At 49.2% G+C, this 23,243-nt stretch overlaps 6 protein-coding genes across 6 annotated transcripts; 3 read left to right on the top strand and 3 right to left on the bottom strand.

The window, feature by feature from the left end:
* Positions 1-256: 256 nt before the first annotated feature.
* On the top strand, positions 257-2,862 carry CDV56_105540 (uncharacterized protein; the record flags this gene model as incomplete). Its single annotated transcript, XM_026759159.1, has 6 exons — positions 257-347; positions 437-1,512; positions 1,582-1,815; positions 1,887-2,375; positions 2,446-2,759; positions 2,817-2,862. The coding sequence occupies 6 exons, from the start codon at positions 257-259 to the stop codon at positions 2,860-2,862; spliced, it is 2,250 nt and encodes a 749-aa protein (XP_026612309.1).
* Positions 2,863-3,705: 843 nt separating this feature from the next.
* On the bottom strand, positions 3,706-5,395 carry phzA (putative serine/threonine protein phosphatase; the record flags this gene model as incomplete). The annotated part of the gene is made up of 2 exons (XM_026758962.1): positions 3,706-3,987; positions 4,058-5,395. 2 exons carry the CDS (start codon positions 5,393-5,395, stop codon positions 3,706-3,708), a joined length of 1,620 nt encoding a protein of 539 aa, XP_026612308.1.
* A 1,797-nt stretch (positions 5,396-7,192) lies between these two features.
* CDV56_105163 (uncharacterized protein) lies at positions 7,193-7,651 on the bottom strand (the record flags this gene model as incomplete). Its single annotated transcript, XM_026758782.1, has 1 exon — positions 7,193-7,651. One exon carries the CDS (start codon positions 7,649-7,651, stop codon positions 7,193-7,195), a length of 459 nt encoding a protein of 152 aa, XP_026612307.1.
* A 3,035-nt stretch (positions 7,652-10,686) lies between these two features.
* CDV56_104532 (uncharacterized protein) lies at positions 10,687-15,329 on the top strand (the record flags this gene model as incomplete). The annotated part of the gene is made up of 6 exons (XM_026758151.1): positions 10,687-10,841; positions 10,904-10,972; positions 11,027-11,855; positions 13,879-14,407; positions 14,457-14,682; positions 14,735-15,329. 6 exons carry the CDS (start codon positions 10,687-10,689, stop codon positions 15,327-15,329), a joined length of 2,403 nt encoding a protein of 800 aa, XP_026612306.1.
* Positions 15,330-16,463: 1,134 nt separating this feature from the next.
* On the top strand, positions 16,464-17,567 carry CDV56_104324 (uncharacterized protein; the record flags this gene model as incomplete). Its single annotated transcript, XM_026757943.1, has 3 exons — positions 16,464-16,524; positions 16,693-17,035; positions 17,114-17,567. The coding sequence occupies 3 exons, from the start codon at positions 16,464-16,466 to the stop codon at positions 17,565-17,567; spliced, it is 858 nt and encodes a 285-aa protein (XP_026612305.1).
* Positions 17,568-19,554: 1,987 nt separating this feature from the next.
* png1 (peptide-N4-(N-acetyl-beta-glucosaminyl)asparagine amidase) lies at positions 19,555-21,062 on the bottom strand (the record flags this gene model as incomplete). Its single annotated transcript, XM_026757584.1, has 3 exons — positions 19,555-19,970; positions 20,035-20,435; positions 20,500-21,062. 3 exons carry the CDS (start codon positions 21,060-21,062, stop codon positions 19,555-19,557), a joined length of 1,380 nt encoding a protein of 459 aa, XP_026612304.1.
* Between the last annotated feature and the right edge of the window lie 2,181 nt (positions 21,063-23,243).

Genomic DNA, 23,243 nt, shown 5'->3' with positions numbered 1-23,243 from the left:
GCCTGGTGCCTGTTGCTACGCATTAGCCCTGTATAAGGCCAGGCATCAGCTTAATTGCTGAACAAATACGATGGGTTGAATCCCACTCTCTCCAGCAAAACACGCTTCAAAAGCGGGTTGCAGAATGACTCTCAGCCCTATGCTCCAAGTCTGTATAACCCACGTCAAGGACTTGGCCGCACCTAGCCTTCATTCTAGGATTTCCAACACTCTCTACTCATCTCAATCTTTTGAGTGAACAGCCTTGGCCGTTACGATGGAAGGTTCACACTCGCTCTGCGTCATCTGTGGTGCCAGGATCCCATATCATAGTCCGAATTCATCCTGGCAAAGGGACTTCCGCGCAGGTTTGTATCTTGCGACTTTCTTCTTACCTCTTGTATTCTGTGGATTAGTGACAATGCTCTCAGAACATGTTGAGCTAACCGTTCAATAGTGAGATGTGATCAAAACTCCGGACTCGAGGGGAGGCCGTTTTTGACTGGGGTAGGTGGCTATGTACCACGAACCATAATACCCGACTGCGCTGCACCTTCAGCAGCTGAGAGGCGATGGAGCGACGAAGGCTTCGAGTTGTCTGCGGAAGATGTCTTCCCACTGCTCATTGGAGAGCGATTACGTCCACAGCCTGGTTTTCTCTTCCACGAGGTCTGCTGGGAACTGTTGACGAGTCGGTTAGCGCCGCGAGCTGTTCACATCGAGCGGCTCTACGATATCTTACTTTCGTGTCCGGCGAACAAAAAGGGATGGTTGGATTGGGGTCACAATTATGGTGGGCTCATGGATAGAGCTCCTGAGGGATATCCGTGGGAGAATGTCTCCATTGTGGGCTTTATTAAACGATATCTGGGCGATAAGAACTCACCCTTGTCGTTGGCAACAGCGAACCCTATATTTGTACCCGAGTTGAAGCAGGCTCTTGTGGACTCTCAAAGGAAAAATGTTCTAACAGCAGAGGCCTCTTTAATAGCACCAGTCTTTCAGAACGTGGCGGATTGTTTTCAGAGCCTGCCGCAAGAAGTCCTAGAGCTCATCCAGACGCTTCTTCCTTCTCACAGCGTCGCCAATGCCAGGCTAGCTTCGAGGTCCTTTGCGAGTCTACCTTTGAGTCAGACTTTCTGGGCCTCGAGATTAAATTCCCGTCAGGAGCACGGGTTCTGCTTCGAAGCGACGGAACCGTCGTACAGCAGCATCGCCGAGCAGCGCAATCGAGAATGGAGAATCCTTTATGAAAAGACGGGGCTGCTGTTGATGTCTTCACTTGAGATGAAGAATAGAAAACGGATTTGGAATCTCCTCGAAGACTTGGTAGATCTTCTTCTGGAGGAACCCTTGAGTAACGATAGCTTGGTCAGGACGCTGCAGGCCTTTCCAGTAAAGGCGTCAAAGGCATGGAGGCCCATTGGAGGAGACTTCTCTGCGCAACCTGCGGACCGCTTCCCTTGCGGTGTGAAATGCAGGAAGATATATGAACAGACAGTCTCAATCTCAGCACTGATCCGATCCATTGAAGTCTCTTTTAGGCGTCTCAGTGGGCAACGGTACATCTCAGGTGTAAGGTTCATTCTCGAGGACTATTAGGAAGTCACTCTGGGCTACATTCTACCGGCGAACGAGAGAATGCTCGACATAGGCGCCGAATGCTACAGACTCACCGGCTTCATCGCCGCCGTCGGTCCCAGAGGCATCATGGCCCTACGTGCTGTGACGGCTAAAGGCGACGTCTCATCCTGGGTGGGATCATGGAAAGAGTACCCCCAAACTCTCCGTTTATGCATGAAAGAGGCCATCCATGAAATAAAGGGTTGTTTCGATGTGAGTGATAACACACAAGCCTCATCCACAAGATCACGCGAAAAAAACCTACCTGACAAAACCTACTACAGGGCTTCAAAATGGTCTCCCTAGCCGTCCCATCAACCCTCAACCCGCTCTTCCCCTCTGACCCCAGAGGCGAGCACCTCCCCCTCCGCACAACGGGACTCTGGTACCCAGACCTCCCACCACCGTCCCTCCACCTCCACGACGGTACGTTCCCAGGCGGTCAAATCCCCCTACAGGAATACCGGCCCCTCGTGCACATCATGTTCGGCGGACCCAGGGGCCATATGCTGCAATACCTCACCCGCATCTCGGTAACCGTCTCGAAGACCGCAATTGTCGGAATCGATTTCTTCTACAGCGACGACGCACCCGTCAAATGTCTACAGGCTTGCCCGGCAACCGCTACGGGTGACTACACAACCAAGATCCCCTTTCCCGTTGACGGCCCAGCTGGTGAGCGGTTGACGGGGCTCCAGGCCGATATGGATTTCTTTGCGAGTGCGCCCGGCTGCAGCAATCCTTACAACTATGGGGCAATCACGTCTTTGAAGGTGAGTGGCCCAGGTCGAAGATAGTGTGTTTCATTGTCGACGGAGCTTACTGACTACGTACGTGACGCAGGTGACCACGAACTTCAAGACCGTTCCCTTCACCTTTCAACCGAGTGCTATCCTGCAGCTGAAACTCCCTGTTGGCCCATGCATCCGCCAAAGATCCAGAAAGACAGAGATAGTTCCTGGGACGACTTTGACAGGGATATACTTCATGCATGTGGGTAGTCAATCATTGGAGGAGAGTTCTTTGTGCCAGCCGACTGATTCATTCTACGTGGACGACCAGGATCCAAAGTTCGGCATGTTAAGCATGGGGTCTATTTCCCAAGATCTCACTGCAACTGAGAACGTGCCACACCAGAGTATAGAGGATGAGATAAGGTGTCGAATCCTTGGATGAGTTCTGAATCTTATCGCCCTGATGCTTCGACTCAGTAGTGAGATTACTGACAGGCGCTGCTACAAGGCACGTCTGGCTATTTAAATCAACATGATCAATATTGGGAGAATCCGATGCGTGATGGAGAGAGAATGCTGACCCCACAGGTGTCAATTCGTGATTCCTTAAGGATGTCTAATAGAGTGTTTGTAGAGAACGCCCACGCCTTGTGCTTCGTTGTGAGAAGAAAAACAAAAAGAAGTGAAACAAACAATAACTACCGCTCTCAATCATATATCATGACGTAGCGAGATTAGTGCGAGGCAAGAAAAGAAGAGTTGAGAAATTGTAGAAGAAACACCTGGAAGCGAATACAACAGCGGCTTCTGCCAACTGTTTCGTGTCTGGTTTCCCGTTCGTCATTCATGGGACGAAATCCGATAACTGCCCGGAATGGATGGAGACAGTATATAGTTGTTGGAGCGGCCACAGGCGATTTCGAAGCAGGCCCTCGTCTCATCCGTGCGGACAAATGCCTCCTGCAACGGGAAACTAGCATCGAGCAACCTGTCTATGCGGAAGACCGGACCCGTCAGATTCAGGGTTCGGCCGGCCCTATTAATGACATACAGGGTAGCCTGTGTTTGAAGGTGCAAGGGTTGCGGGGCAGCAAGGAGAGCAGCCCAGAAAATGAGCACCATAGCGCTCAGATATTGACGGTGAGAACACGCTCTCGTAGAGCCTGCACCGTACCATAAAATGCTTCTCGCTTCCGAGTATTACCGAGAGAATATGCACTTTTGAGAAAACGTCACATTTGGCCTCAATCGGTCGAAATGGGCTCGGAGATGCTTCGCGGTAGCATGTTGCAAAAGCCAATTTCTTGGCGGGTGATCGGTGGAACATTTAATAGCTTTGCGCCGATACGTGTGCGGGCTAGAACTATCATTAGTGACTGATGCCCCATGTGACGATAGATGGATAGGCAAGAAATAGACCACAAGCGCCTCGGCAAGGTTGCACGAAGAAGTGGTGATCTTCCTTGGCGAGAACGAAGCGAAGCAAGGGCGAACTTACAGGACTGCTTAACATGCTGTTCCGCTCTTTCCTACCCTTCTTAATATGGTTCTTCAGAGCAGTGGAATCCAGCGGTTTTAGTAGCTCGAAGCTACATAGCAGCTCGCCGGACACTGACATAATGGCACCCCAATTATCGAACTCGCCACAGTACTACAAACACCAGTCAGCAAACAGAGTAATCTTCACAAAAAAAAGGACAAAACGAAAATTTGGTACTCACGTTAGGAGCTGAGAAGACAGTGACTAAAATACGGTCTTGATAAAACTCGTACCCGTCCTCGACCACCATATGCGCGCGGCAGACCAAGTCGAAGTCGTGACGCTGCAAAAAGTTCATGATCACCTTTTTACCAAAGCAATAACTGACACCGCGTTCGTTGGGCTCCCAATCTTCTTCCATGTCTGCTGGGTCGCTCCACAGGAGGTCATTGAGCAGGCCATAGTCAGGTACGTCAGTGGGCCTTGCAATTCCCCGAATATCGTCCATGTGAGAGAGACTAGGAGACAGCCCGCCATGAACACAAAAGATCTTGCCAGCGACGGTGGCAGCGATAGGAAGGCAGTTGAATGTATCGATGAAAGTCTTCCAAATCTTGATGTTGCAGCGCCGCTTGCACTCATCATAGAATCCATAAACACGAGTGACGTTGGCACATTCATGATTACCGCGGAGAAGGAAAAAGTTCTCGGGAAACTTGAGCTTGTAACAGAGGAGGAGAAGGATCGTTTCCAAGCTTTGTTTGCCGCGGTCGACATAGTCGCCTAGGAAGAGGTAGTTGGAAGCGGGAGGAAAGCCGCACATCTCAAAAAGACGAATCAAGTCTGTATATTGGCCATGGACATCGCCCACAATCTTCACAGGAGCCGACAGCTCCAGCAAAGCAGGCTGGGAGAGGAAGAGCTCCCGTGCCGCTGAACAAATGGCCATGATCTCCGCATTCTTAAGGCAAACAGTCTTTGTGACTTTGGTGGAGTAGCCGGCATCGAGAAGTCTCGAGATCATGTCATCCAGGTCGATAGATTTTAAAGCACCCATTCCCATACCCGGAGATCCAGAAGTCTCTAATGGAGCATTCATGATAAAGTCCAGGATAGGATTCAGTTGGTTCTCTCTTTTGATGAGAATCGATTCGCCGACTTTCTGGGTCGATGGGCCCGAGGGCGCAGCGCCGGTGGGAGGTACATCGGACACATGGTCGACTTCGCCACTCTGCTGCATAGCATTGACATCTTTGTGGCCACGTTTCAAGCTATTCGACAGGGAAGGAGATGGAGGAGGTTCGGGAGCATCGGTTTGAGAAGCGGTATCATCGGGAGATTGGACGCTTTGGTTGGTGGAACTGCGTCTACTGGTGGTCGACTTGACCGATGCTGCGTCGGATTTATCGTCCGACAATCCTGCAGTCGATCCTCTGGGACTGTCGCTACTCCGAATCTTGGACCGAATGGAGCCTCGAAAAGAGCGAAGAGACTCCTTAGTATCGGAGCGGGAGAAGGATGGATATGACTGCAGAGAGTCGCCAGGGCCAGAATTGCCCTTGGAATGCGACTGACCCATTACTGCAAGGCGTGGATATCTGCCAAGCTCGAGATTGTATGATCCAACAAAACGTGTCTATTCAAGACGATACGAAGTTCCGGGCTGGCACTGGAATGCTCGGGCCTGCCTTGGCCTGCACGACGGTACTGAAATTATAAAGGAGGATGGAAATCCGCCGGTGAGAATCGAACGGAGACTATGCCTTCAGATCGAGATTTCTGCAAGAGTTGCTTGGAAATAGTTCCAGATGCGAAATAGTGCAATTCTCGTTCGTTGCCGACCGTTCAAGTCGAGGAGTGAGGAAGGGAATTTGCAAAAACCGACCGAGAGGAGAATGGCATCACAGTACAGTGTCCAAGCCACAGAGCTAGCTGGTCGGAAGGGAAAGCTCCGATTCGCCGGTAAGAAGAAGCTTCTGAAATATGTGAGTTAGTATGAGCGGAGCAGGGTAATTTGACAGACAGGACACCGGGGAATTGGGCAGGTGACCGACAGTGGAATGACTAGGGGAATGGTATGTGGGTGGAGGTGGCTGAAGAGGATTTGCGCGACGGATGAGTTTTGAGTTGACTTGGGGATGGAGGGGAGGAAGAAAGATGCACTAGACGGGGGGAAATACTGCGTCATTATGGGGTGTGCAATGGACGGAGATACGGTACCTGGGACTGGGGCAGATCGAAGGGACGAAACGAACCTGTATGAGCCTATGAGGCAGTACAGATGGAGACAGTAGGGGAAGAAGAGGTCTGAAGCTGTCAGGAAAGTAGAACGGACTGAAGAGAGGGCAAAGAGTAATTTTCTGTTTGTAGCAAGTGAGTTGATTGTGGCGTAGAAGACGACGAAGTCAACAGGTGTACTACTTTAGTACTAGGGAGTCCACTTCCAATTCGGTTGCTGAGATTTGCTGGGATTGGGAAGCAGTTCTGTCATGTTCGCCTTCTCAATCTCCAGGCCGTCCTTTTTGGGTCTCGATCATGCGGTGGCTGTGGGCATGCCCCGGATCATCTGTCGGCCCGGACAGCTCGGGTCTGGTTTTGGAACGCCTAAGGCCTAAGGTATCGACGAGCTGCCCCAAGTCTATGATGTTGATACTGGTGCCTAGTTCTATAAATAATTATCGATACGTCTAAGGTTGTGTAAAATCCGTGTGTACTATGTCAGAGAACCTCTTTCTGACAATTCAACATCGAAATGTGTTATCAAAGTCATTAGCATCATCACATTGACAGGCCCACTGCTTGTCTTACATCAAAGAAGAGAAAATGAGGTAATGGTGGCCAATCACCGTTCACAAGGGATGCCTGTTTGTCATCTTTCCACTTCTGGGCTTTCGGATACTGCTGAGCCACCGGTCAACAGCGCCTCTGGACGCCTCGTGACTGGCGAGTGTGGAATTGAATTTGACACATCTTCAGCACAGACAACACGATCTCGTTTTCCCCCTCTTTTCTCTTGGCTTGGCAGGTTCTTTAAGCGTTCCGGGCTTTGAGTCCTTGAAGATCTGAACCCATTCTACAAAGAGATTGGCATGCAGTCTGGAGAGCATGTGATGGGCAGTATGAGTCAGCTGTTCTCTAGGATATAGTTAAAGAGATGGTGACTATGTAAATGCTTTCGGAGCACTCCGAATTATTCTCGGCCTCCAAATTTGGTCTTGTGAAGCTTAACTGACCATACAAAGCAGACAAGCGTGGAACAAGCTATGCCGCCAGTCGCCTTGGTCAATCAAGCTAGCTAGTTAGTAGTAATTGCTTAATGACTCGACAGGTTCTAAGTCCCGGACATTGAACGAAATGAAAAGGAATCTTCCTCAGTTCACTGCAGGAACACCGCCATTTCAATCCCCGATCCCAGGCCAGCTTTGAGCTGACCGTGGCTTCTATTGCCAAGCCATGTGTCCTGCGCCAAGTGTTCTCCTGCTCTGTCTCCCAGCCACGTTGTAGTTTGATAATGCGAGAAGCTGCGTTGGTTATCCTGACCGGTGTCTTGGCGGCGCGCAATGGTATCTGATTTGTGCAAAGCAGGAGTTTTCAAGCAACAGATCCCGATAATCTCCTCGCTTCTGAATATGCGGAGCATGCACAATGTTGCACAGAGCAATGCATCCAGCCCCTCCTTTCGAGGCACCATAGCTCTCATCATCCCCTTCATTCGTTGTAGAGCCTTGACCACGCGACTTGTGCCGGTCAAAATCGGAGCAGCTGTGGCAGACAATGTCCGTGTACGGCTCGACATCACGGACATCGGATATGCCCAGCGAAAGAGAGGTCTCATGTCTTCCTCAATGTGTCTCGTAGACGGCTCTGCTGAGGCGTTTCCTCGAGCTCAATTTTCGTAATATGCTGCCCAGGGACAACGACAAGACCGATAAACCGACTCGTCATATCCACTGTGACTTTTTTCGGCTCCGGGTTTGCTTCGATTGGTTCGTCATTGGTGTTTACGGTAGCATCCCTGATGGCTGACGGGGAGGGAAAGCGATACTCGTATGTGCCCGCGAGGATAATATCCCTTTCCTGAGAGACATGAGCCCAGTCAGTGATTGCTAGTAACGTTTCCTCTGATAAGGTTTGTCCGTGCCTCTTCTTCAAGGCCTGGAATCCAGGTCATGACAAGGTTCATGGCTTACTCACCGCATCTGTACATTTGAAAGTGCCTACAAACATGCGCGTGTCTGTAGTGTGCACCCGTAACGTTTGTCCGATCAACGATTCCAGATAACGAATAGCTTGCATTTCCTCCATGATTTTATGTTTCGCGGCTGTCTCATAAGGCGAAGACAGCAGTTTCACTTTCAATCTCGGTGGGTTCGACCAATGGAAGCAGTACGTTGGCTGTTTTGGTCCTGAAGAAGAATAACAAAGGACCGCTTTGGGCCGCAATTGGCGAAGGAATGGAGAGAATTGACCAAGACCTCAGTCTTCTGACTAGAAGAAATTCGGTTGCCTTTCGCAAAAAAGTGTCGACCGGCTGACAGTGCCAGATAGCTAGTTTGTGATGGGCGGACGGACAGTTATTGAGCGGAACCTGAGGCTTCCGCCTCAGTGTGGTCGCATGTGACACCTCACCTCACCATCCATCAAGATATTAATACCTTGGTATAGTAAACAACAAACGATTCTCTACTTCAAGAAACTAATATTGTAATGTGGATTATTCGTCTCACTTGATTTGATTACTCTTTGTTAAGTGTATTTTCGATAAACATGATATGGGTATATTGAGGTTTGGTGTCATGGGGACGTGCACCTTGGGCAGAGACCAACCTGTACACAACTATGAACAGATTGATGAACAGCCAATGCCGGGAGTGAGGGTGCTTATGCAATCCAGTAGTATAGGACAATGCACGAAAGCGGCCAACCAGACCTATATGAAGGGAACACTGGTGGATACATGACAGCAGTGTCTCCGGTCGAATGTTAATAGGCATGCAGATCATTAAGGGAAGGTGTATATCATCGCACGTATTGGGATTCGCCGATACTCTTAGTTGCGAAACACATACGGACAGCCGATTTGAAGGAGATAAGACCATCATGTCCACGCCAGAGGTCCAGCCCATCCCTTCGAATCTTGAGCTGAATCGTCGGAACTTGATTCCATACCCACATCCGCATCGGCGCTCGTAAACTGTAATGCTGAGCTGCTTGAGCTGCTCTCGCTTGAGACGCCTGGTGAGGCTATACTATGATTGCAATTGTGCAGGAAGATTCTCTTCGACTGTGAGGTATGGTGCATTTGTCGGTTTGTAGTTTCATTTGAAGAGCGAAGAGAAGAGGAAGCGTGAAATGTTTGAAAGAATTTATGCAAGGTTTGTTGGCGGGGGTCGGTAATTTCTGACGGCGGAATTGGTTCTGAATCCATGTCTGCGTCTTCGTCCTCGTCCTGAACGGCTGGAGGAGCAGGTCCATGTTGGTGTTTTTGAGCATTGAACAACCAGCGGAGGGTATTTTCTATAACCATCAGTCAATACGGCCGAAGTAGATGAGGCGTAAGACCAGGCGGGTTCTTACCATATACCACCTTCTCGTCTGGCCGATCATCTCTAAATCGCTTCCGCGTTCGACTGTTAAGATGTCTTGGTGAATCTTCCACCATTCGCGACGGCCCCGCGACAACTGGCATTGCATTTAGGGGCGACAGCGCGGAGAAAGAAGCTTTTCGTTTGAGAGACATGGCACTCTAGTATGCTGCAAACAACGATCAAGATGTCGAGGTCGTCAAAGTCTCCGCGCTGCCGAAGGGCGAACCTGGAAAACAATGCTTGTAAATGGAGGAGCCGTATCGCGAAGAAGCATACGCCGGGAAGAGTTCATTCGCAAAAGAGAAGAGGGGAAGCAATGAGTCCACGAGGCTGAAAAGCGTAGGGGTTGCTTGAGAGCACCTATGTAGGAAAATTGAGTGTGGTTGGCTGCTCAGCGCGTCCTGCGATACGAAAACTCGCGTCATAATTGGTGTGCCAGGTATGAAAGAATGCGCTAGGCCGCATTGAGATTAATTGGCATCACGAGGCAGGATCAAAGATCGTGATACAGTCAGTGATAAGAAGCAATACACTAACTAATTGATACTCAAAATAAGGTAAATGAGTAGTAAAAGGATAGAAATCAGGTAAAGTCTCAGGATCGAGTACTTTTTGTCTGGCTGTCGTTAGACATCCTCATGTTCAGGTCTGCATCAAAGTCACACGATGTTTTGCACAATTTACTTCTTAATAACTTGTAGACTCGAATCCCTCAGAGAGTCGAACGTAATCAGTTAACGGAAGGAGAAACATTGTCCGGACCAGAACACAAAGCTGGCTATCTTTTCAACGAAAATGAGGTAGTATATACCTTCCTAGTAACAAGGGACCATCGCAGAAAACTGCCTAGTATATATCTCGCCATCAAATACAACTAATGTGCAAGCGGTCAAGCGCCCACGCTATGAATTGGGACTATAGTCGATGATGTATACGACTACCAGTATGTTTCACAGCTTAAAAAAGATTGTCAAATCTATTTATTGATCTGTCTGAAACCTGGCTTCGATCAAAAATACGTCGCCAGTGTTGACTACCTACTAAGGCTCATGTTCGGCATGCCGCTGTTGGCTGGATCTCGGCATCCCGCGGGGCTCTGTGAGGTTATTAGGCTGTTAGCCTGTTAGTGTTTACAGACTCCACTATGACGATGTCCCGCTTCCCCGCTTCCATGGACGATGCTTCCCCAACTTGCTCAACACTAATTGAAGACCTTTAGCACTGCAGTCTCTCAAGATATATGCGAAGATTTTTCAGCATCAAGAAGGAAAAAGCAGACATTATGCAGTCCAGAGAGCCCTCTCATGCCGGTTCATGGTACTCTGACAACCGAAGCACTTTGACCCGCCAACTGGACCAGTGGCTCGCTCAAGTTCCCAACGAAATCGAGGGAATCGGCTCCTTGCCCGTACCTGGCTCCCGAGTTATCATTGCCCCGTATGTATCATAGAAAACTGGACAAAAAATTTCGTACTCGGGAGTTGGTGCTGATGATTCAGACATGCGGGCTATGCCTACTCAGGACCATGTGCGGCTTACGCATACAAGGCTCTGGACTTGTCCAAAGCGTGAGAAATGTTCCTGTTCATTGCCTGTTGTCGTTTCTGACTGATTGAGACCAGGAAGCGGATTTTTGTTCTCGGTCCATCGCATCACCACTATCTCTCGACACTTGCTCTCCCTCAACTTACTTCCTACTACACCCCGCTTTCAGACGAGCCTCTACCGCTTGACACGGTGCTTATCGCTCGGCTTCTTTCAACAAAAGCAGTCAAACCAAACGGGTCAACAGTCAGTTTTACTACTATGACCCGGTCGGTTGACGAGGATGAACACAGTATTGAGCTTCATCTGCCCTATATTCACCGTCTGCTACAACTACAACATCCCACCAAGCGGACATCTCAATATCCGCCCCTGGTACCGATTTTGGTTGGAAGCACTTCCGTGTCAACAGAGCAAGCCTTTGGAGCCTTACTTGCTCCTTACTTGGAAGATCCCTCCAATGTGTTTGTGATTAGCTCAGATTTCTGCCACTGGGGCCTCCGCTTCAGCTACACATACTACGTCCCCCAAGCTCCCAAGCCTGGGCCGAAGCTTCCTCTTTCCGCCGATTCTCTGCCTCAGCCGGGCGATGGCCTGGACGAATTTGAAAAAAAGATTGAGCTAGTGTCGGCGGGTCACGCTCTCCAGCGGAGAGACCGAGCTCACAGTCGCGAGCCAGCGATTCACGAGAGCATTTCTGCTTTTGATATCGCAACTATGGCTGCCATAGCCACAGGCGAAACTGAGAATTTTCTTGATGCAATACAAAGAACAGGCAATACGGTATGCGGCCGTCATCCCATTGGGGTGATCATGGCCGCGATTGAAGCAAGCAAGACCCAGGAGGACGGGAAGAAGGGCATGTTCCATTTCATTCGGTATGAACGTAGCTCGGATGCAGTCGATGTAACTGACAGCTCCGTGAGCTATGTCTCCGCGTTTGCCGTCTTGTAGAAATTTGTCCTCATCCTCGATTTCTATCTCTGAGCGCTTACGGAGGGAATTACTTTGCTTACAAAGTTTGACATTAAAAATAAGTAGCTTATGATTGTTTTTCTTATGGTATGATGCAAACGGTGTTGAGTTGTCATATGCAATTTATCTATCCTCTTAGTAAAACCCTGCCCTTCGGTTTTATGCCTTCTCATAATCTATTGATGCGTACCACCAGACATGGAACAGTAACACCATGGATGTCGCCAGAGCTGCACACTCAGTGACACATGTTCTGAATAGACATGAAAACTTCCCTTCTACCGGGCCTATAGCTGTGTGCAGCCGAGTCGTTACACCTTATCTTGATCTACTTCTCCAACCTCTGGCTTTAGATGCAACTGAAGACAAGGATGGCGACTCAGGAATCGTTACAATGACTCTAAGTTTTACTATCCGCGTGTTACTCAGAGGCTCCAATAAGAGACGACGGGATCATGTCACCATCACACGGGTTTGAATAAATAACTTCACGTCACACAAAGAAAAAGCGCAGTGCGTCAGTGGTTCGATTAAGGTCGCAAGCCATCCCGCCACATCTAAAACCATCAAGACTTTCGAGTCCTGCATTGACCGACAGCAAACCTGATGACTATATCTCCCAGTTTGGGAGCATAGTCCAAATACTCGGAGCCCTCTCTTCCCCAATCATAACCAAACAAGCCCACGACGACATAGATGCCGAACGTCCGGTGATGAGATCGCGTGGTTGACCGGCCAGGAATGCTACCCCGCAAACTTGTCCTTGGATTCATGGCTTCTCAGGGTTACAGAGGCTCATTAACGGTATAAGTGGTAACATGGTGTACGGCATATGCCGGTATACAGCTTGACTGGACACTTTCTCGCCTCTGTTGTGCCCCGCTATCCCCGCCATAGGGGTCGAAAAATGAAGATGAACATGCTTTTCACATCATTAAAGCAATCACAAAACCTGATCGTTTGAACGTTAATATTGCCACTGATGATATTGGAGACCGATGACCTCAAAGCTTTGTTTGAGGCTTTCGGCTCTCACGTCCTCAACCCTCTTAGGGTCCAATCGGAGCTATCCGAGTCATTCTAAGAATGAGGATCTCCCTAGCCTTCTCTTCTCAATCAAGTCATGCACGGATCGCACAACAAGCTTTAAGCTTCTCTTATTCCAGATGATGCCGTCGTTTGACTAAACGGCCCCGTGGCCTTTGCTGAAACCAGACGGATTTTCGGTTTCTGACTGGAACCGCTCCCTTCATCATGTCTCGGCGCCAAAATGAACCCGGCCATTGGGGCTGCCCTAAGCGTTTGAGACAGGACTCTTAATCTCAGGAATACTGTCCTGTGAAGATTTATGTGATACCGTTGCAATCATTGGCCTCATGATGAGACGCTCCTACAATCCTGAGGCTTGTTTTCAGGCCAATGACGAGTTCAGAACGGAAGATCAAAGGTCTCTGGTGAGCACACTGCATCCGTTATATAAACCGTCCGAGAAGTCAGTGAAGATTTGACTTGACCTTCTTGTTCAGTATTCCACAAGACCGTTCCTTCAGACCTCTCTAGTATCAGAGAATGTCGACAAACTAGCTCACTGTCAAATCAAGCTTTTACAGAACACTCATTCCTTTTGGCTTATTGCCTTCAATCATTTAGCTTATTAAATTCGTTCCTTCAATACTATCATGGTTGGTCACACCACGTTGAAGCATGTGCTTTGCTGCATTTATCCCAAGCAAAGGCTGATTGTCCGCAGATGATGCTTCTCAAGTCACTCTCCTTTGCCCTCGCTGGGCTGTCAGCATTGGCAACTGCCATTCCAATGCCAAAGAGCCTTTCAGGAGATGTTTCTGTTGAGGCCAATGCAACCGACCGACTTGTTTTCTGTCATTTTATGGCAAGTCAATAATATCTCTTGGTTGAGTACGGAGCAAGTGACTGACATTTGTGTTCATTCTAGATTGGCATCACTAGCAACCGTCAGAGCGCTGCGGATTATGATGACGACATGCAACGTGCGAAAGCATTGGGAATAGATGCATTCGCTTTGAACATAGGCATGGATCCGTACACTGATACCCAGCTCAATTTTGCCTACGAATCTGCCGCAAGAAACGACATGAAAGTCTTCATCTCATTTGATTTTAATTGGTACAGTACTGGACAAGCCACTGCCGTGGGACAGAAGATCAGACAATATGCTAGTCTGCCGGCACAGCTCAAGGTAGATGGCAAGGTCTTTGCGTCCTCATTTGCCGGCGACGGCCTTGACATCGCTGCCATGAACTCTGCCGCTGGCACCGCAGTGTTCTTCGCGCCGAATTTTCATCCAGGAGTTGGAGACTTTAATGCTATCCAAGGTGCACTCAATTGGATGGCTTGGCCTAACAATGACAACAACAAAGCGCCGACCCCAGGTCATAATGTGAGCGTTGCAGAAGGCGACAATAAATACATCGAGGCCCTAAATGGAAAGCCGTATATTGCACGTGAGTCTTTGAAGTTTTCAGTCTTTGACTTCGGCTCACACAAGAACAGCTGTCTCTGGTTGGTTCTCAACCCATTTCGGCGGCGAGGTTCCCTATAGCAAGAATTGGGTCTTTCCCTCAGATCTTCTCTGGTATGACAGGTGGCAAGAGATCCTGAGTCTCGGGCCTCGGTTTGTGGAGATTGTCACCTGGAATGACTACGGAGAGTCACACTACATTGGACCATTGTCCTCGCCTCATACAGATGACGGAGCCTCCAAATGGGTAATGGATATGTAGGTGATTGCAACATTTGTCGCCAAGTATAGCGCTGACAGCTTCTTCAAGGCCGCACAATGGATGGCTGGAAATGTCAAAGCCTTTCATTGCCGCTTACAAGGCCGGCGAAAAGTCCGCCAACAAATACATCACCGAAGACAAGTTGATCTACTGGTACAGACCGACTCCTAAAGACGTCAATTGCGACTCAACCGACACTACCATGCAGGGAAACCCGAACAATTCAAGTGGAAACTTCTTCCGCGGACGACCAAACGGGTATGAGACGATGACCGATGATGTGTTTGTTGTCTCATTGCTCAAGTCACCCGCTACTGTTCAGGTCACTTCAGGAAGCGCCAGCAAGACATTCCAAGCACAGGCCGGGGCCAGCGCCTTTGCAGCACCCATGGGGATCGGCAAACAGAAGTTTTCGCTCCTGCGCAATGGGCAAACCGTCATGTCCGACACGAGTCTGAAAGACATTGTCAACAGCTGCATCTGCGGCATCTACAACTTTAACGCCTATGTAGGCACCGTGCCGCCGGAGAAGACCATTGACAAACTCCAACCAGCGGGACTGTCAATGCTGTATCAGGGACTGACAGTACCATGTCCAACTAACACTCTAGGACTTACTAGCCCTAGTGCCACCCCTCAGTAGGCATGCAATTCTCAGAATGCATACTTTCGTTCTTTTGTGCCAGACAAGTCGTCGGGTCACTCGTTACAAGGGAGGGTAGGGCTCACTCGCTTTTTTTGTTGACTTTGCTGGCCGAATGCTTGCATCAAGTGTCGCTCGTTTGCATGAACTAGGGATTTGTCGGGAGGAAATTGTCATTCGCTTACGATGCAACTCATGACCATGATACCACGAACAGTTATTGCTTGAAATCCAATGCTGGCATTACGAAGAAGGATCTGTTCCCTTGTCTTTCTCGGAATATCTCTGTAGTCGTTGTAGTAGTCGGATAATGTCAGCAACTAAGACTCATGGATTTTATTCTGACACAGCCAAAACTACATTGAATTGTTGTTTTCTGCTTTCAGGTGATGCGGATGAATTGTGTGGGCCTTATAAGATATGGATTGTAGACATACGCGACCCTCAAGTTTTCAGCACTATGAAGATGCAATCAGAGTGTCAAGTGTTGGATTATATTCCGACACGGCTGAACTTATATTGAACTGTTGTTTACTATCTCATTGTGATATTATCGAGTCGGAAATCATCGGGATGTTGCTGCTGACTCCGAGAGCCACCGATTTAAGTACATCTACTCTGTAGATTGACTCTGGTCACTCTTATCAGTGGATCATACCTAAGCGTTATCTCCCCTTCCTTTATTTAGATCCAATGCCCCCTTTTGTTCATCCTATACTTCTTCACCGACACTTCTTCATCTATTCTCAAACTTCACTTCCTCTACTTACACTATGAACATTTCAGTTTTCCATCCGGATAACATTGATTCGACCGCTGCTCCTGACGCGCTTACTATCGGCTTCCCCTCCCCGCCAGCCACATACAACCCGACGTTCGGATATCGCGTGATTCATTCCTCCTTTCATCCATAACATCTCCTGCGCTGGCTACTCGCGTCTGAAAGGTTTACAGCAAAGCCGAATTGCTCAAATTATACCTGCTATCATTATTCTATATTGATTCCATGGAGCCCATCATGGTCTGTTAAGATGTTGTGCGGAGTTGAGCTGAGCTAGATTGGCGGTGACGAGAGCGTTGGACATTTTAACTTTGAAGAGGTATATATTGGTACTTCAAGTGTCGACACAATTCATGGCGAGGATCAAGCAGGGGGTCTTCTCCTGGGAGGATGTGCTGGCCCAGCGGTATCAGAGTAAGTCGAGCATTTGTTACCTTGTTTATTGTCGCGAAGCAAAGGTCGATGCTACAATTGCATGTATGCCTTGTAGCCTGGATCCCATGGTTGCAAATTCCTCATACGGAATGTACCTCAAAATGCAAAGCAATATCATGCAGTGCATGACTGACTGAGTTGCTCCAGGCAACAAGCCAGCCGCCCTACCCAGATCGAGAAGGCACAGTGCCCTCTCCGGACGAAACCAGTCCCAGAAGCGGTCCGACACACGGCTGGAATTCACATTCCAGACCGACTGCTCGCTACTGATGAAACTCGCGCCTGAGTTGCGCCTCCTGATCTGGGAGATGGTCTTGGGTGGGATGCGTATACATATCATCCAGCGGCCGAACCGCCGGATGGGCCACATCGTATGTTCTCTTGCTGAGACCTGCGATATCTGCCGCGGCAATGTGCCGCAGCTGGCCAAAGACGGAGCGGCCAGGCCAAAGACTCAACTGCTGTCTCTCGCGTTGACTTGCAAGCTGATGTAAGTGGCCTCTTTCCTGGCAAGATGACAGAGCCATTCCCTTTCTCTTTGCCCCATTCATCTGATTCGAAACCTCAGCTACTGCGAATCCATCCACCTGTTGTACACGCTCAACATCTTCGAGTTCAGCAATACCTGGTCCCTCACATATCTCCGTCCAACCATCCCCGCCGACTTCTGGGACGGGATTCGTGAAGTCGAACTCCGCTGGGCGTTCCCAGGCCACTGGCTCCCCAGTAAAGACCCAGTCAAGACGGTCTATTTCTCCGCCGGACGCCAGCAGTGGGTCGAGACCTGTCGCGTGCTGACGCGGATGAAAGGCCTGCAATCGTTCACGCTGCAGCTGATGGGGAACTGGTTTTGCGAACCGGTGGAGAAGATCCCCATGTTTCTGGAGCCGCTGAGGGAGTTGAACCTGAAGAACCGGTGGAAACTGCACTTACCCCGGCAGCCGTACTATGTCAAGGAGATCCGGAATATTGACGGTGATCTGCACCAGAGGGGCATTGACTGTTCTGTTCGAGCTGTGTGATGGACTTGGCAGTTACTGATCTGTATTGACCGGTCGGCTATGTTCAAGGTAGGGTTTAATCTTAAATACGGAGTATTTCAGTAAAACATGTATTTTGACATTGTCTGGAAGAGCCCTGCTCCGAGAACATACGGCCACTGCTATCTCCCCGATTCCATCGTATACAACATCCTCCTATCAACCCTCACCGTGAGCAGAGGCATATCTACATAATACTGTAGCCGAACACAGTATTTAACACGTCATCATATCCCTTTTCCCACACTCCTCTTCCCCATACTCTCCGACCTTAGTCCTACTCCTACCAACCCCAACCAAATCAAGCTAGCCGCCTCTCGGTCCTCGGATCCGACACACCGCCGACCTTACCTTAGTCACCTTAACACCTCCCTACCCTAACGAAGCTAAAACAACCAAGCCCACCACTCACAAAATCTCAAAGCACAATACTACTCACCTGACCTCAAAAGCCAAAACACCCCAAAGCGGTTAACCACCCGCAGATCACCCCCTTCTCGCTTACAGAAAGTATATTTATAGATAGATGCCGGAAGGATCTTTGGCTGGACCCTCCGGGGCTGGGCCGAGCCCCCCCCCCCCCAATCGCGGGGAGGGGGCCATTGGACCAGTGGCCGGCCCCAGTGCAGACTGCAAATCGTAATTAAACTGGCATGGGTCAGTCAGGGTCTTCGCCGCTAACTGCTCAGGAACTTGGGAACTAGATGCTTTGATTGCCTGAATTCGTCGCATGTCTCAGACTTGGAGGGTTTCGTTGCGACTTCAAGCCTGATCGAGGCCTGATCTGTGCATGTCGGCTTGGATTCTTCCTTCAAAAAATGCTCGTCCGACCTCTATACGAAGATCTACCCTGTACAAGTCAATTAGGAACAGTATGAGGATATCAATTGGCTGAATTCTCCAAGTATTGATTTTTCCCCTGAATCTCTTGTTGATGTAACATAGAAGAGTTGAGTTGACATTATATGGGACGCAGAAATTTGAGATCGCCAGGAGTCAGATCAATTTCAGAAAAGGTAAACGCTTCATCTATAGATGGCTTGCTCATTTTCGAGCATGGTCACCAAATGCAAAGCATATCTCCAGAGTGGTGGTGTCGCTTCCGTGTCTCATGGCATTGACTGCAATTGCAATCCTTGCGTACACGCTGACCACAAACATGATGGGAGAGTCAAAAAGAAAATCAAGAGTCAAAGAGGGATGAAAAAAAGAAAGAATGTGAAAGAATTATAGTAGAAAATTAAATGTATAATCATGCCAATCTCGCAAACACATGCGAGAGCCAAGTTCAAAAGTATGCTGATCATGAAGAGTGCTAATTACCAAACACCTCAATCATATCCAAAAAGAAAGTGTTGCAGAGTAGAATAGTAGATATAAGAAATAGCAGTTTTCTGGACGGAAAGAGTGTCATAGTAGAGCTTTGCAGGAGATAGGAAAGGAGAGAAGAGTCCTTGACTTGGTGTGATACACCATTGAGAACTGGCATTGACTGCCAGGAAAGCAGCGCCAAAGGTCATGTGATGATGGAATGTTCATTCACACATTGGTTTGCAGGAGTTGAATTGAAGTGCCGAACGTGTTCGCGCTATATCGAAGATTCCTGGATGATGGAAAAAGGTAAAAGGATGGGGGCGTATCGACAAGTATCGAGACTTAGGACTCATAGTAGACAACAGCGTTCTGCCATAGATGGCGGATACACTTTTGATGAGCGGCCTGACCCTCCTTCCTACTCATGGGAAATCCCTACAGTAGGCGGTGAAGCTCATGCGCATCGCGTGTACCTCGATCGCTATTCATCTAAACAGTTCAGTTAAGACGAAGCGTCGCATTGTCGCGGGAGACACGGAATGAACTTTGAACTTAGGTCAACATGGCGTCAGACGAGCACCAGCTGGGGTGTCCCTGAAGACGGCCGTAACCGCAAGAGGTGAGATGGATGTGTATAGACGACTAGTGCTTGATGTTACCGGCCGTCCTGGGATCGATCCGGGCCAGACTGGCCGGGACCCATCTGTCGAGCAGCAACCCAGTCTACCGGAGCGTCCTGCATTGAAGCAGGTGTCTTCTGCTCGTCAGGTCGACCACTGGTCTGTTGCCGAGGGAGAAGGTTGTTGATCTCTGCGGCCAGTGCGGAAGCCATGTAGGCACGGAGTTCCTTTTCTTCGCGCTCGTCCTCTTTCATGAGCCGTCTTTGATCTGGTTTTGACATACTCTCCCGTCGCTTTTTCCGGATCTCGTGAATGACCCATAGTAGGACGTCCTCTGGCACACGATTTCGCGGAGCGCCATGCTTGACCGGGCTTCGTACATATCGTCTCGTAACATCTGTCGCACCGTCAATGGAGAAGGCAATGCAGTAGGATATCTTTCGACCCCAGCCTGAGAAATATGGTCAGTCAGCATTCTACAATAGTCTGTAGCTTGACGTGGAAGATTTCCCCACCTTCAGTGTAAAGGCGTGGCTGATCCCAAGCCTCTTCGCACGCATCTACGTGCACCCAACGCCTTTGATGCTCCGAGTAGACCTCGGTCCAGACGTAATCCTCCGAATTCCATACCCATCGTACCCGACCACCCAGTGCTCTGCAGAACATACTGAAACAGTTGGCCCATTCACCCACACGCCCCCTTCTGCTCTGTAACAATTGCCAGACATCAGAATATCGCGGAAATCGCTCATATGCGCCACACGTCGATTCCGAGCAACGATATAGTTCGACCCGCGTTGCACCACGCGCTGTTTCGTCTGGCGTTGGGGGAGTCATGCCCTGAGCGATTGTAGGCATCAGGCATCGAGAGCAAGGAGGATTGTTGACAAATTGAAAGAAAGAGTGTTTGAACCATCTGTTCAAATATTCACAGTTAGTTTGACGCCATCCAGCAAGAACCAGTCCCATCCGGAACGAACCTAAGTAGAGCCCTAATCACGCAATCTTGATATCCCCACTCAGGTTTTCCCCCTACGCTAGCGGCCTGAGCCTGCATAATCTGGCTCTCCTCCTCCGCCTCGGAGTAGAGGCGATCGAGTGGGATAAGAGAAAGAGCTTCATCGAGGAGGCCAGGGTTTTCATATTTGGTCGGCGTGACAGATAGAACGTGGAGGAGATTTCGAAATTTTAACGATTGTTGATCTCGAGGGGGTGAGGGAACGACTGGAAGATTTCTCAATAAAGGCGACAACGCTGGCGATTGATGCTGTTGACGCTGTTGATGTTGTTGCGATGGTGACTGAGATGATGGGTAATGAGCACCGGTCGGCGGAGGTGGTGGTGCCCGCGAGGGATGTGGTGGTGTGTGATATGAATGAGCGGGAGACGGCGATTGTGTGCGAGATCGACTTCTTGATTGTTCCTGAAGAAGATTGAACCTCTTTGTCCGCATCAGTTGCTCGAACGCACGAGTCAATTCAGTGGCATCGTAAACGTCCGTTGTTGGCGCCCGTCGAGTGCGCTGTTGTCTGCCGTCCGCCATGCTGGTAGGGGGTCGACTACGCCAGCGATCGATTGATTTTGTGCCTCCAGATTGTATCAAGAACCGATGAACCCTTTTCTGAGATGCTGACAAGGCCTGCTTTCTAAGTCACTCGAAACAAAAGTCAGTAAACTTGGTTGCGTCGTAGTTTGTTGATTTGAAGGTAGAATGAGTTGGTATGTGACGATGGTCGCACAGCCCAGCCAAGCGTGGCGACCGCTTGGCGTTGGTTAAGCAGCAAACTGGGCAATCCTTAAGAAGGTAGACGGGAAGTCGAAAAGGATGATGAGTTACCTTTTCTGCTAATTAGTGAGAAGCGAAAGAAGATATCGATCAGTAGCAAGTAAGTATCAGGCGAGTAAGAAGTGTATAGGGTGTCGAAGGTGGTCAGGTGTGTTGGTAGGCAGGTTGGTAGGGGAGATGAAAGGGTCAGTGAGGTTCAGGTCAGGTTAGCAAGCAACAAGCAACAGAATCAGAAGGAGTAGATAATAGTACTCCGTAGTGCGGTATTATTAAGGTAGGAAAGTATGATTTCTCAGTCCTGGATCATTGGGGCCTTTCTTTTTCTTTTTCTCTCTCTCTTTTTTCTTTTTCTTTTTCTTTTTTTTTTTGGTTTTTCTCCCATTTCCACGCCAGCAGTCTTGAGCAGTGAGGGCGAAGCGTCGTCAGCCTTGGACTCCTCCCCCAATCACGGCCCCGCGAGCGCACCGCAAGCCGCGTGTGTCCCGCCCCGAAACAGTTAACCATACCATGGCCAAGACACTTTTGGCTTGTCCGCAACTACTGCTGATTCCCTTCCACGCACGTCGATTGGGGTTATGCAGACGTACATACGTGTACCCTCACACTGGGTGTCAATTCTTCCCTTCCCTCCAGGGGTCTGGGGAATCATTCTACATGGGCTCATTGGACAATATCATGGCGATGATCCCAGGCCATCATCACCTCGTCATTTCTCCTTGTCATGATTTAGAATTCATAAATCGGATATTTTAACCTTCAATTGCTGTTTCATCGTTCTCTGACACTCCACGGTTTATCGAAGACGAGCGATCAACCCCCAACACTTGCGTTGAACAGATTACGACTTCACCCTTGATGGTCTCCACTACCGGCTTCATGACCAGCAGGCAGGCTGCAACTAACTTCGCGATCAGTCTGCTGATAAAAAGACTCTAGTTTTCTCTCCACCTGCTGATGAATTCCCACAAAGCTTGGCTCCAACTGGTACGATTTGGCTTTCTGCTTCGCAAGCCCGCACAGTCAATTCTCCGACTTGAGAGAGTTATCTCTATTGAAGGCAGGTATCTACTTGCTTACAGTCATGATCCTTCACGCCATATCAAAGGAACGCCAAGTTTACTGCTTCCCACCCGCGCCATGGTGTACGTGGGATATCCGCTGTCAAATTTCGACGTCAATCATCTAGCCCGTCTTACGCGGCTGTCCAATAAACAGACTAAAATGTCACCATTTCACACTTGGGATGCGCAACTACTCCCTACCACACCGACCAGCCATAGACCTTACGCCCAAAGATACGTCAACAGCAACGGACTTAAGAAGATCGCGGATAAGAATTTTCTGAAGCATCAGGAACAGCCCCAGGAGGCATCGAGATTCGACGAGAAGAGAAAATACCCTCAGTAGATGTAGCGGGTTGAACCGACTGCGGGCCCAACCCAGGCTCTGGCTCTACAATAACTTACCCAACGGAGCTGACGAATTAAAATCTTATTGATCATGTGCTGCTCTCCTCCCATGAACACCCATCCAAGGATTTGGCGCAAGAGTACGCGGCGACGCCTATGCGCCATCAGTCGCAGAGTCTGCTTGAACAGTAGAAGACCTTGATAGCCACACACGAGCGTAATCGTCCCGCGGCAGCAGTCAATAATCAATGTTGATAACTTGATCATGGAGAGCCTGGTTTGGTTCGGTGGTTTGGGATTCCAGGGTCTCTGGAGGAAGGCCTGGTGTGGTCGGCTATTATTCTGTGACTAGATTCTAAGCTCGGAGATAATACGGGCGCGTGGAATTGCATCTATCAGCCGATGATCACTTTTAGTTGACTAGTACCTCTGGTAGGATATGTAAGTATCCATTATTATTAATGTCTTACAGAGCACAGTCTTGTAGATAGCCCTGTAGAAGTATTCAGGGCCAGGAAATATGAATCCA

The sequence above is a fragment of the Aspergillus thermomutatus genome (genome assembly GCF_002237265.1).
Source record: "Aspergillus thermomutatus strain HMR AF 39 chromosome Unknown NODE_178, whole genome shotgun sequence".
Classification (NCBI taxonomy): domain Eukaryota; kingdom Fungi; phylum Ascomycota; class Eurotiomycetes; order Eurotiales; family Aspergillaceae; genus Aspergillus; species Aspergillus thermomutatus.
The sequence above is the reverse complement of the archived record's forward strand: the minus strand, read 5'-3'. Positions and strand labels throughout refer to the sequence as shown.